Source organism: Saccoglossus kowalevskii, chromosome 4 (genome assembly GCF_978046115.1).
Source record: "Saccoglossus kowalevskii chromosome 4, keSacKowa6.1, whole genome shotgun sequence".
Lineage (NCBI taxonomy): Eukaryota > Metazoa > Hemichordata > Enteropneusta > Harrimaniidae > Saccoglossus > Saccoglossus kowalevskii.
In genome coordinates this window covers 11,662,974-11,677,527 of record NC_140644.1, presented here as the reverse complement: position 1 = coordinate 11,677,527, position 14,554 = coordinate 11,662,974, and the positions used below count along the sequence as shown (strand labels likewise).

The 14,554-nt window shown below is 34.4% G+C and overlaps 1 protein-coding gene across 1 annotated transcript; it reads right to left on the bottom strand.

The window, feature by feature from the left end:
* Positions 1 to 572: 572 nt before the first annotated feature.
* On the bottom strand, positions 573 to 12,081 carry LOC100376366 (uncharacterized). Its single transcript, XM_002734981.4, has 3 exons — positions 10,740 to 12,081; positions 2,832 to 2,994; positions 573 to 2,135 (listed from the first exon to the last, which is right to left on the bottom strand). The coding sequence occupies exons 1-3, from the start codon at positions 11,943 to 11,945 to the stop codon at positions 1,972 to 1,974; spliced, it is 1,533 nt and encodes a 510-aa protein (XP_002735027.1). The 5' UTR covers positions 11,946 to 12,081; the 3' UTR covers positions 573 to 1,971.
* Positions 12,082 to 14,554: the final 2,473 nt, after the last annotated feature.

Here is a 14,554-nt window from a genome sequence, read left to right as displayed (position 1 = left end):
CAATCAGTGATTGAAAACTTAGAATTCTTACTGAATAAATTAAGTACGGAACAAGTAGCCTGCAGTGGAGAATTGCCCCAGGACTTAACATAGGTCATTAACAGAGGTGAGAAATGTTTTTACTTTAGTTACCATGTAAAGAAGAAACAATACACAAAGATCTAAAGTCTGGTGAAAAGTTTTTTATGTGCTTGTCTTGTAGGACATGTTTTGCTAGGCATATATCTACAACTATTTCTCTTCTCAATAGATACACTTGCCATCTTCTCAATGTTATTTAGACACAGAAATACCAAACCTGGGTTCAGTTTCCTCGATGCCACATATGAACACCACATATTGTTACATGCTAAAATGACAATTGTTTATATTATTTCGCTAAAGTCAAGAACCATTCTATCTCACTTGCAGTTAGCAGCCATGGCATGTTTGCTGATCACCTTCAATGTCTGAAGATCAAATAGTGATCTGGTACATGCATGAATACAAAACTATGAATAAAGTAATTTTTACATTTTATTGCAAGCTATAGCAATTATTTACAATAGAATAGTCACAAATACATCAGTAAATTTGTATTTAAAATTTGTAATTTATTGTGTGATATACTTGTGTGCTAGGAATTTAAAAGCGAATGTACACATACCATTGAATTTATTTGTATCGTTAAAAAATAAGTTTTTCTTGGAAAGCAGACTTCAAGTTCATAACTAATAAATCATGAATAACACAATGTATTTAAAAAAATTGCCAAGGCACTTGAAACATGTATGAAATGCTCTCTGATATTACAAAAAATGCAGTTTACTCTGCAGTTACCAGTATGCAAGGTAGGTTTGTAAACAGGATGGATCAAAATATTTTTAAAAGTTCAATGCATATTGATATCAATTACACTATGTTGGAAACATAATTTTCCATACAAAACTGTATTTCAATGCAAAGTTATTTATTATACAGAATGAGCCCAGAATGCATGCATTTCCTGGCAAGCATGAAAGGGCTGGGCAAGGTCATTGACAGAAAATGACTGCTTTACCCAGATATCATTTAATATGAACAGGCAAAGTTTATGAACGTGACATGGATTATGTAATTATGCAGCAGACTTTAAAAAAAAAAATCACGAATAGATAATTTGACTTTAATTACTACAGTGCATTTACAATCATTAAACTGTGGTATATATTACTCAGACTTGGAGGGACACATATTCCATTCATGGAAGGAATGCATTTCACTGAAGATAAAAAAGACACCTGCTCGGCAATAACTGTGCAACAAACATGTTAACGATGAAAATAACGCTAGTTCATAAGAATCAATAATGCAGACGATAAGACAAAAAGTCATTACAAACAAAAATGAGCTGTTCTGAAAAAGCTAACACTACTCAATTATACACATCTGGTTTTATAACTGTTTCATCTGTGCATTACATGTATATCTCGTACATATAAATGTTTTTGTGTTCTACCTGTAGACAGTTGTCTATTTTCCTTGGAGGGCATTAAAGTTAAGTTACGTTACATGTAAACTCTGCCCACATTTGTTTGACCTTTACAGGAACAAGTTCAAAGAAATACAATGTAGCTTACCACTATGTTCTTTCACAATGTTGACACCTGGCCTTCATAAAAAAAAAAACAATGAGACTATTTAATGGACTTCACAACAAATTGTTATTGGTCATATCAATGGTAATGAGACCTCGCTGTGAGAAAAAAAAAAGGCATACGAAATGTACGAACAAATGCAATTTACAATGCCTTCGCTAGGTAATATATCCAGTATCTAGTTTTTTTTTGTATTCAAAGCTCTATTATACTTTTACAAAGTACAAATATTTTCAATAAAATGCAATTTTTGTAAGATAAATTTAGAAAAAAAATAAGCACTATTTTGTTTTGGGTAGCGCACTGAGCAGTTAATTATGTATTCATTTCTTGTAACAATGGAAACCTTTCAGTACTACTCTTGTGCTATGTAAAATCTGTCATCCCAAACAGGTCTTGGTCGTTCTGGTGGTATTTTGCCACTCATTGGTCTTCCACTGCCAGGTCGTGACCTGATACCACTTTGTAGACTGGACATACTGGATGATCTGGAACCCATGGATTGTGTATATGCATGAACTGTAAATACAAAACAAAAGTTGTGTTATTGTGGCTGTAAGGAATGTGTACTTGCATCATACTAATAGTTGTCTTGTCTTCTACTTTTAACAGTTTTCATTTTGCAAGACAGTGAAATTCGTCACTGACTTTCATGAAATTTTGCCATCACAAAGGCCATAAAATTGTGAAATCGTGAAATGTCCCAGCAGTGAAAATTAAATGGTTTACGCTATATTTTTTACAATTTGATACAGTTATGTATGTTGGGATATCGCCGCAATCACAATTTTTTTATCATGGTCAAACAGATTTGTGTACAACTGTGATGATTAATTTATCCTTATCTAAACCTCCTGTACACCCCTAATTAAATGGTTGTGTTCGTTTGCTCTTTCCTTTACTCTACAAGTGCTGACCTCCAAAGGAATTGTGTTGTTTATTAATAATAATATAACAACTGTTCTTTTGTACTACATTCTAGAATTTCGATGCATTGCATATGTGTGCCGCAGAAGACTACACCTTTGTTATTTGTTGCTATGGTAACCTATCAACCTCTCACTCGTACAAATAAAAACATTTGTAAACTCCTGAAAAATAATTTAATAAACAAGTTCATGCAAGACGTTGACAGCCACAGTGCAAAAACAACAAATGTATGTAGTGTTGGTTGTGTTTACATGACGGACGGACAGAAGGAAGAAAGCAACTCACCCGTTGATCGTTGCTTCTTGCCACTCATTGGCCTTTCCGGTGTACTTGTAGCTGGGTTTGAGACTTGCAAGCCATAAGTTAGCTGTCTCTCATGGTCTTTGAGCAGAGAGTCTCTCTTCAGATAAGTTGTTGGCTTGGCTCCTTGTATTCTTTTCAGCAATTCCTACAACAGAGAATGAATGAAGACATCATATTCAATGATCTAGGATACTTAACAATGGAACAACTCCATGACAACACTAATGTAGGCTTGCTGTTATGTTACTGAAATAAGAGTCAATGCAGCGAAGGGTTCAGTGACAACAGAACGGATTTGAAGCAAACCACTTAGGGTCTCTGAGTTTTTTCTGTGACTGTAATCCATAATACTTCTATAAAATGATTTTTAACTTTGAAAACGGCAAACTAAAAAGTCTTAGCAAGCAAGGTTAACAAATAAAATCCCATGACATTTCTTTGTCCCACTAGGACTTTATTTTCCCAAGTTCAACTTTAGTTCAAACGTTGTTGTATATGTGAGTGGCATGGTAATTAAGCAGTCTGGTAGGTACATGTATGACAGTCAGTTCAAAGTTCAACAATATAGCTTAACTAGGGAGTCTGGTGTACTTTTAATAAAATCTAACCAATACAGATATTTTACTCAATAAGAGGCTTCAATTCGAGAAAAACAGTTTGTAGATTTTGCACAGTTTACACATCAGTAATACACTGTTATTGAGAAAGACACATATACTGACTTCCCCTAACAATCATCTACTTTTAAATTTGGCAAAATGTATGGCACTTTTGCCAACCAAAAGTTAAGAGACATTTCAATGTATAATATGCTGAAAAAAAAAAAATGTTCATTTAAAATTAGTTCATCACCCATGGAAAGGTAAATGTAGTGGAAGCAAAGCTTGCTAGTGGTAATCAGTGAGGAAGCTGTCTTAACTTACACCTACATGTTGTTTTATATGGCTATAAAAAGAACGTTCAAAAACAAGCTAGTTTCTATATACCGGTACTGTTTAAAAGAATTGTCTTCAGTCAATTTGGGTATTAAAATTATGTTGTCGGCAAAGTTTAGTTGAAAGCCCTTCTAATATGAAGTTACTTGACTAAGAAATCTCAATATCTGGCTATTGGCAAGGCGGATGGATACCGGTACATTGAAAATATTTTGTATTTACCGTATCATACTGGTTCAAAGGCTTCAAACAAAATTTTGTCGACAACACAACTTTAAATAATGACCACGGAAATTACATTACTGGCATGTGAAAACCGTCATCTTGACGTGTGAATTCAAAGATGCTGTCTCCATGACTACCATAAAATGAATGTAATTTTACAGTAATCTAATCATATGCACTTATTAGACTTTATATCGTAATCAAATTTGATACTAGTTATTCATTACTCCATGACTGAAGGATTGTAATCTAATTACAGTCTCTGTCATAACACTGCACTTAACGATAATTGATGACAAGTATGTACAATATTGACACATTCATGTATAAAAAGATTTAAACAGTAGACATCAAGTGCTCACTTCCGTCTTTTTGCCTGGAAACTCAATATTATCAGGCTTCACAGGTGTAAGAAGTTTTTGTTGACATATTCTGCAAACTGTTTTTTTTCATTTGTGTTAATTTTGTTTTTATCCGCTCTTCACAATCTGTAGTATTATAAAGTTAGATGGATAATAAACCGACGTTTGTATGTCAAGTATTCCTTTACATTGTTTGGAGATGTCTAGAGACTAAATGAAAATCTACTTTTTGGAATACATTGTACTGTATGAAAGACTTCAATGTACTAGTATCTACCTGCCACTTGCAACAAGAACAAAGTGGTACAAGTGTTGAGAGTTCAGTTCAGTACTGCACGTATGGGATCTGTACATATACATAAATCATTCCCAACTGCATGAAGTCTTGACATCATTTCAATATAATTTACTAAATGGTTTTACATTCAAGTAACCTTCATTGTAATTGTGACTGGGATGTGTAGCTAACACATGCTTTATATCAATGGGTGAACATCAATTTCTTTTAAAGGACAAATTTTTGTTACACAATAACTCAGTCATCAGTGGTGAATAAGAAGTTTATGTAATTGTTTTTTTGCAAAACAGTTCATTAAGCCTTGCGGCCTCCTATCAATGCTACTGGAAGATTTTAAAGGTGCTAATATGGAGTAAAACAGCGGTAAAACGGGTCTGAATTGTTCACTGCTTAATGTGGTTTGGTACTGTCATCGTATAGCGCAAGTTTTAATTTTACATACACAAACACTTTACATGCGTTTTTACGTCGCTATGGGTCTTGTATCGAACGTTGCAGTGCAACGACTGCAGTGCTTTAACAAATTTACAATGTAGAGTTTTCACAAAAAAAGTACGGCCTGAAACTATCCTTTAAAGAACTAAAGGAACAGAAAGTACATTCTTTGAAGACAGAATAAACAAGTCATTGTCAAAGACACTATAGACTCCTTTTACTGTAAATTGGCTGAATTTACACTTGAATGCTGGAAAGCTTCCAAGTATTATTCACTTTTAGAATTTCAAGTTCAATATAGTTTAGCCACAAAACTAATTAACATAAAGCAAAAAGTTGGCAATATGAAGTTTTCAAGGTATGATTGTCTGATGTTTATTAAAAGATGAATCTTTAAATTTCACTTCATATGAATAATATATCAATCTTGAACAGGGGAAAAAGTGAGTTGAAACATGACAAAAAACAAAGTGACTGTCACAAACCTCAATTAACAAAATAACAAACACCATTTTTTAAAACTAAAAATGTGTTATAACCATATTATTTGTTTGAAAATATTATAGGTATATACCATTATGCACAAAAATTGTTGACGGTGTTTGATATTTTTAAGAACAACTGATTGTCATTCAAATATTATTGAACCCTAAAAGAAACTAATGTACATATTATAATGTCTCACCTTTTTACCATATACAAACAAAATCTGTGAAAGGCATGTCAAATAAACATGAGCAGGAAAAAAAATTTATGATGGGTTTAATATTTTTAGAAATGCATCAAAATTTGTCACAAACTTGTTTCCATGACAACAGATGAAACCTAAAAAGAATCTTAATTTGTCTTTTTGTATCAAACACGTTTTTTACTGCATACCTAAAGAAGAGCACCTCATCACAGACTACAAGTATTAATCTGACCATTGAGACAAGCAGAGAAAATTTGAATTCAAACACTACTGATCACACAACACATCGTTGCTAGTCGTATTCCGTCACATTGCTGCAAAATAACCGAACCGGATAGCTTCTCCATGATTTAGACTGTCAATGTATTTTAACTAAACTACAAGCATTATCAAAAGATTTGTTAAATTGATGTCTCTATTCATTGAGAATACAAAGAGTCTGGCAGAGCTTTTCAAATGAATTATTTCAACATCAATGGTAAAAGCCAAGGCTCTGCAGGTAAAAAAAAAAGATTCAGTATGTTGTATTTATCAAACCTGTACATGCACACACTGTTATTTGATATTTAAAAGAATTAGTTTATATCATAAATTTTACATGCCATATGTTAATATAATAATAATAAACTTTTGGAAAATGCTGGTCTTATTTAGTGAAGCAAGAGAGTGGCCTGTTCTATTGTCCTCCCAAGTTTAACTTTACAGAGGATGATGATTGAATGATATACATCTATATTCAGGGCACTCAATGGATTGTTGTAATATCTTTGCAGATATTTCTCACATACATCACTGACTTTTCTCAAGATTTTTAGTACATTTATTAACATTCACTACCGGTACTGACTGAGGGAGCATAGATGTACTTTAATAATCTCGTTGACAGGCTAACCACAAACTGTATAAAAGTATTGAAGTAAAGGTATCAATTCTAAATAAAAGTACTTCCTGAATCTTAATTGTACTGTCATTGGGTTCATAGTAGGAAGGGAGCTGTACAAATTTTGGTTTATTTTTTATCAGAAATGTGGTTACAAAATTAGTGCACTATTAAATAAATGGTTTGGGATTCAACAGATTTTTGAGTTAACGCAATATGTGTACATACACTATGTAGATGGAAATCAACGCCAACATTTATTTTATAACAAAATGAATATATGAATATAATTACTGTGAATTCTCTAATTTAGATGCAATGAAAGATTGAAATGTTCAAGTACTTTTGGTACACACAATGAATTTGCAATGTGTGATGTTCAATGTCACAAAAATCAATACTAGTCAGTGCCCACCACAAATGCCTACCAAAACTGATTTCACTGGCACAGTGTCAATTAAGTGTGCATTTGAGGATGCTAACTACGGTTAGAAATTACATTCTTCACACTTGTTAACCATATACATGTATGTACGTTGCCTGTGTCCCTGGCATGGGCTGAGCACTTCACAACAACAAGGTTCTGGGAATCATTAGAACATGGGACACTGCCATACAACAACAGCTATTTAATCCCAGTACAATAATGAAGTAAAACGTAGAGTAACCCACTCAAGTGGAATGCATGTAACAAAAACTACACCCTAAACACATTAACATATATAAAATGCCTGTACTGAAAACAAACAAGAAGATCACAAATAAATTTTACAAAACTGAAAAGGTATAAATAAATAATAAAATATTTTGAGGTCAACTGAAACATCACGCATCACCAAGGTAGGTTAGCAAGCATTGCGACACAGAGTTTTTTATCCCAGTTTATTGAAATGCAAATCTTAGTTACAATAGACCTGAAATTACTGCGCTGTGTAAATCATCCAACCGTAAATAATCATTAAACCACTGTTGTTATATGCCGGAGTATCCTGCTAGCTACCTTCCATAAAAATTTAGAACCAATTATTTTGCTTGTGATGTCCAAATGAAATTAATCTCTGCTTTGTTCAGCACACTACCATTCATTTGCTTCGCCATCGGTAACAGATTAGTACTAAACAAATCGATCGCCCCGATATGAACTTTGTTTATTCAGTTGATATTTAGATAAGCCAACGTCCCTTAATATTTGGGCAGTATTTATATAGGAGACAAGACCAAAGGTGACGCATGGATTCTATACGTCATAAACACACAGACATTCATTGTTTCCAGCCAAGTAAATCAATTATCCTCTACGTTCATCATCCAGCATGGCAGTGTTTATTATCTGGTTCCCATGGTTACCTGCCTGTCAAATGGTAATCAAACGATATAAGGTCTTGCTCACATAATGTGATTTCAAAAATAACAATTTAAAGATAAGAACTTTTTAGCAAGACTAGCAATAAAAGTAAAAAACTACTCATTATATTTAGGCAGACACTTGCAAACATGAACATTAAAATGAACAATGGGGGCAAAGAGCCTTTTCAAAAACTAACAAAAGCCACCATTTCGTACTAACGTTGGTTGTAAATTATCAATCAACACTGGTTGAGAATGTTTATAATTGGTAATCCCTAGATACAATTCTACAATTTAACAAATTAATGGAGAATCAGTAACCCTCAATATAACATGAACTCTAACCATGATCACTGTTACCAAAATATCATGCGTCTATGTTTTACATAAGCACATTTACAGCATTTCATTTATTTAGTAGTTGTTTGTAATTGTATCCGCTATCAGCCAACAGGTAGGAATTGACACTAACTGGCAAACAGCCAGAGTATAAACTCATTGCGGTGCCTATGCATGGGAAAAGCAATGGTACAGGTATGAATTGTAGTATGTTGACGTTGTTTTCACTGAATTACCCTCGGGTAAATATCCAATATACATGTAGTGGTCAGCCAACATTACAGATGCACTGCAGTCTCCAACCAAGTAGTTTCATGTGTAATTAAACAATACCGTAAAATAACTACTACTGTAGAATACTTTATTTTCGCTTGGAATTTATTTTCGCTATTTTCGCTGAAGGGATGATTCCGTGAAAATAAAATCCAGTGAATATACTTTTTTTCCTATATTTCACATTAAACTCATGAAAAATCAGTGAAAATAAATTCCAAGCAAAATGCCCAAAATGTCTTTTCAGCGAAAATAAAGTATTCCACAGTATTATTATATAATTAATTTTATTGTGCAATAAATAAAATTACTTGATAAAATTACTGAATGTACAAAATGTTTTTTGGGAGGAAAAATTCCTATTACTACTACTAACTAGTATGTTAGTTTGCATGACATTACCGGTACTATTTTACTTTACATGTACATTGCAGTAATTTCTATCATTATACTGGATTTTCTACGTGACTCTAACCTCTGTACAAACATGTAGCTATACATCTTTGTGTCAGCAACTACAGCATTATAGATAAACAATACCATCTCTTTACTAGCTCCATCTTATCTCCACACGTAATGATGTAAAAACTGATAGTATTTATTTTACCTGCAAACCACTGACATAAAATTGAGTGATCTATTCCTAGTCAGTTGAGTAGAAACACAGCCTGCAACTCTGAATGCTTCAGTGTACCCACACAAAAGAATCCATAATGGAGTGTTTTTACCTGCGGTAATCTAATATACACTGGAAACATCACGGTGAAAAGGTATTGGTTTCTAGAACACAGTCAGTGTATTACCCCGCAGAGACCATGATAAGACTAATGGCGAAAAACAATTCAATTAAAATCTGTGGGGCAATTGTTTTCTTTCTTTTGATGATCAATTCACCAATGCAAATTGGAATTGCCCCCGGAGTTTTATTCATGGTGATTTGCATCAATTAATTAATAACCTAACTTTCCGTTACCTCCAGGTACAATTTGCTTCCCAATCGTCGTAATTGCTTACTGAGATAATTCAATTAACTACCGGTAAATCATATAGTTAGTTGCAGTATTATTTATTTTATTATTTATCAAGTTTTGTTTTTAACCTAGGGACAAAACTAAAATATTAACGTATATCAAATTTCAACACTATCTACGAGGTAATTGCAATTTTCCATTACTTGCTCTCAGATTATTTCAATGTTGACTGAAATATATTTGGTTTTCGCATGATTATAAAAATTGATTTTCTGAGAATGTGAAAAGATATAGACATGTAATTGTATATACTTCTGTAATGTGAACCAAACTTGTTTAATGATATGCACCATTTTCTACTTTCTCACACTAACACGTGCAATTATAGTATTTTAATTAAGTTATGTCACTCGAGGCCTTTCATAGTAGCTACACTGGTGTGTTGTATTATACAAACAGTACATTCTGTAACAGTATCAAACTGAATATTGGTTGTAACATTGCCTCAGAGATTTCTATTAACCTTATATTAATCACCAATTACTTTTTATAATTTGGTACAATAAATTATATCATCTTTGCTATCAAAGTCCAAACCATAAATTATTCTGAGAAAATAATTTTCACTTTGCATCTTGTCCAATAAATGTAAATATCAGAAGGATAAATTTGTATTTTGCTATAATACTACTATATGTACTAGTAGTATTACCAGCTGTGGGTTGATATATATTTTACCCCTTTAGTAGAAGCTAAAAGTGTTGTCCTTAACATTTTCACCAAATGTATGTGTGTATGAAAAATGATTACCCCGGACCGGTAAACTTATATTAAATATATATTTAAATAAAACATATTCTCATTCAATTTCAGTGAACTATTAGAAACTCTGGGTGGGGAAATGACATAAAAACTGTGCAAAATAATTTTTCTATGAATTTGCTGTATGTTTTTTACTTTGTGAAATAATATTCCCCTAATATTTAGATATGTAGAATTTTGTTTGATTGTTATTGATCCTTGCAGGATTTTTTCTTCCTGTGCAAATTTTTCCCCATTTCTGCTACTCCTAGAGTTTCTGATGATGATGTATAACCAGCTGTGTATAACAGAATGATTTTTTAGCATACTTACAAAATTTTCTCTCTCTATCTTGCGTTGTTGTCTAGCTCTATTTAAAGCAGCATGACTTAAAAGTTTTGGTTCGCGGTGTACCATAGATTTCTTCTTCGCCACCGCTTTCGACTGATTGACTCTCAATATTTCACCCAACAAACGCTGATTCTCCCCATCAATTTCTCTCACCCTATCGTTAGAGAACGATTGATTCTTGCGGTTTTGTGACTGCTGGCCCTTCTTAAAAAGTACTTTCTTTGTAGAGTCTGAACTCACACCTGCACGTAGAGTTTGCTTAGCACTCTCGTCTAATTCAAGAACTGCTTTGAGAAGTAAACTCAGTTCTCTACTATCTGCACTGTGTAAAAGTCTGTCACGATTACCATTAGGAGTCATACCGGTGAAGTGTACCATATCTTTATGCCTTGGCGTACGTTTTGCAGACTGTGGTCTTGTTGGCGGTTTGGCTTCAATCGTCACATGTTTAGGTGACTCACCTGTATTACTCGGAGACAGTCCAGACTGTAACGTGTCCATAACACTTTTCTTTTGACGTCTCTGCCTACGCGGACTTTGATGAGGACTAGGTAAGGGTGAAACATCGGTTATTTCACTTTCAGAGTCACTAGCCGAAGTATACGAAGATGAATACGACGAATAACTGTCAGAGTATGAATCTGAATAATCACTTTCCGAGCTGTAGCTGTCATTGTGTGTTCTGCTTTTCTCAGCTTTCTTTCTCTTACTTGTTTCCTTATTCCGCCTGGGACTGTCTGTTTTGGGGCTTTTATCGCGTCTTGGACCAGCACTTTTCAAATTCCGCCTGTCTTTTAAAGAAAAACTGGGTTCTTTTCGTGCCGGATCTTTAATTTTGTGACTGTCCGGTGAATGGTCTCGTTTGTTAATGATATCAGTTGCTCTTTTACCGTTGCTTTCTTCGTCAAAATCGTCATCAGAAGAATATATATAATCGCCAGCTCGCGGAGTTCCGGTCGGTATTTTCGCTTGAATTTCTTTTCTACTACCTGTACTCGATGTCGATCTAGCACTCAGTGCCAAAGAGGTCCACTCCATCCCCTTCTGAGCGCCATTTTGTTTACCTTCCCTCGACATACCCCTTTTCTGCTGCTTGTCACGACTCGACCTTTCTGGACTGCTTCCCCGTGATCCATCGTCGTCGTCAAAAAAGTCGTGATCAATCGGGTCGTTGAGATCGTCGTCCATGTTCCGGCGTCTGAATTCAGCTATATGTAGCTTGTTCACTGTACGTATAGCGGTTACTACACAGAACACAAGAGCGAACAGTATTCCAAATGTTTTCTAGCAACTGTAATGTATGCTGCAAAGCATTCTGGGATTGTGCCTGCTGAAAAGATACGAAGATCTCATGAGATACTCTCACGAGAAATCGCACGAGACCAAAGTAATTTTTAAAAGTCAACTTAGAGGGCGCGTGGATAAAAAAAATAAAGAATTTTGTATGTTTTGGTGTCCCGTAGTTACATGATCGGGAAAAACGTGGTTGAAAGGTGAGTTTATGAAACAAAATATATGCAACGTACCTGTTAGATAACCTATAATGTCAGATTCGCCGTCCGTATGCAAGATCATTCAAATCAGAAAATGACCGAAATACATCTCTCTGAATCATGTCACAAGTTCAAGATGTCCCCCGAAAACAGTCTCTTGGAACGAAAAATAACATTCAATTGTCACCTTGTACATTACACCGAAACCGTTAAGTGTATTTCCAATGTACATTTACAAGCGACTGTTTTCGTTAGTTTTCACAACTGCCATAAGATTGTAAAATGTGATTGTCATAATCATCCATATAACTACCGGTATATGATACGGTTGCTCAGATCTCTTTTCTACCTCCATGCTCAGATATTTCACTAGCATATGTCACAACACAGTGGTCACAATTATAAAGAAAAATTTATTTACATGCAGAAAAGCAAGGGTTTGAAGATCATATATTGGCACTAATAAGACATATACAGAAAGCTTAAGAAATTAGAAAAGGACAATTCCAATAGGGAGGAAATGTCTATGGGTAATCTCAAGCCTTCCCCCACAATGGCACAGGGTTCTGGGTAACTATGTTCAAAATGAGGTAAATGAAAGACCCTTATTAAGTTCATATTTCATTTAATGTGGTTTCCTGTAGATAGGATCAAGATGAGGTTTTTAACCTATGATGCCTACCTTGTTCAATATGTAGTCTGTGTGCACTTTCAGTCAGTGGGTGCATAATATTCACACTGATAACTGGCAACTTACCTGGGGAAGTCTTTATCAATGTTCCAATAACCAGATCAATTAATGAATCAACAACAAATATTCATACGGATAATTTACAACTTCCTTTGTATACCCCCGGTAGTCACAAAAATAACTAGAGTAACCGAATCAACATCTACAACAATAGATCACTGTCTTATGAATTTTTTTGATTATTTTATTGAAGCCGGTACCCTAGAGGCGGATCTTAGTGATCATTTTTCAATTTTTGCTGTTTTTAAACATTTACGTCATATATTTAACACAAATCCAACAAATAGTTACAAACATGACTTTTCTTTGTTTAATCCTGAATCATTCAAAGCGGATGTTGCAAAAACGTCATGGATACCAATTTATGAAATATCAGATCCAAATTTGGCCTACGACGCCTTTTACAAACTGTTTAACAACGTTGTCGCTAAACATGTCCCAAGGATTAAAACTCGTTTTTCGTCCAAATCACTCAAAAAGCCCTGGATTACTAAGGGACTGCTTGTCTCTATTAAAAATAAACACAAACTATTTTCTAAAACAAAACGACATTCTGTCAGCTCAATAGTACATAATCAGTATAAAAAGTACCGTAATATTCTCTGTAAACTGTTGAAAGCTGCCAAAAAGTCGTATTTTCGTGACAGATTTTGCACCTCCGCTGGCAATAATAATAAAACATGGCAGGCCATTAATGAAATAATGAATGGAAACATGTGCAAAGCTGGAACCCCTCAAAAATTAAAATCAACCACCAAACCAGATGAATTTGTTATAAACAGTAAGGATATTGCACATTTGTTCAATTCTTACTTTGTTAACATTGGCCCAAAGCTTGCTTCGGAGATTACCTGTAACACCAATTTTAATGACTACCTTGGCAACAGACAATCAGAGTCATTTTTCTTTCGCCCTGTCTGTGCACACGATGTCTTAAATGAAATTGACAAATTTGACATTCGTAAATCCGTTGGTTATGACGGTATTCACCCAAAACTTGTGAAAGTGGCTGCTGAATATATTGCCGAACCAATCGCCTATATTATAAATTGTTCCTTGTCGAAAGGTGTATTCCCTGACAAACTGAAAAAAGCACGGGTGACTCCCATTTTCAAGAAAGGGTGTGCTTATGAAGTTGGAAACTACAGGCCGATTTCCGTTTTACCTGTCTTCAGCAAACTATTCGAATCATTCGCCAATAAACAGTTGTGTGCCTTTATGGACAAATTTAAAATTCTTTCAGAAAATCAGTACGGGTTCCGAAAGCAATATAGCACTAAACTCGCCTTAGCTGATCTCACAGCTGAAATCTCAAAAAGAATAGATGAAGGTTTTGTCACACTTGGTGCTTTTATAGATTTGAGAAAAGCTTTTGATACCATTGATCACAGTATTTTGCTAGCTAAACTACAACAATATGGGATTAGAGGGTCAACTTTGAACTGGTTTAAAACTTTTTTGGACGGTCGGCAACAATATGTCAGTACTAAAAACAATGATTCTGACTGTGAAACTATTTCCACAGGGGTACCACAAGGGTCAGTCCTAGGCCC

Coding starts and splice junctions, on each gene's coding strand:
- LOC100376366 (XM_002734981.4), bottom strand. CDS start 11,945: ATGGACGACGATCTCAACGACCCGATTGATCACGACTTTTTTGACGAC. Junction 2,995..10,739: donor AGATAGAGAGAGAAAATTTT/GTAAGTATGCTA, acceptor TCTCTGTTGTAG/GAATTGCTGAAAAGAATACA. Junction 2,136..2,831: donor CAAGAAGCAACGATCAACGG/GTGAGTTGCTTT, acceptor TTGTATTTACAG/TTCATGCATATACACAATCC.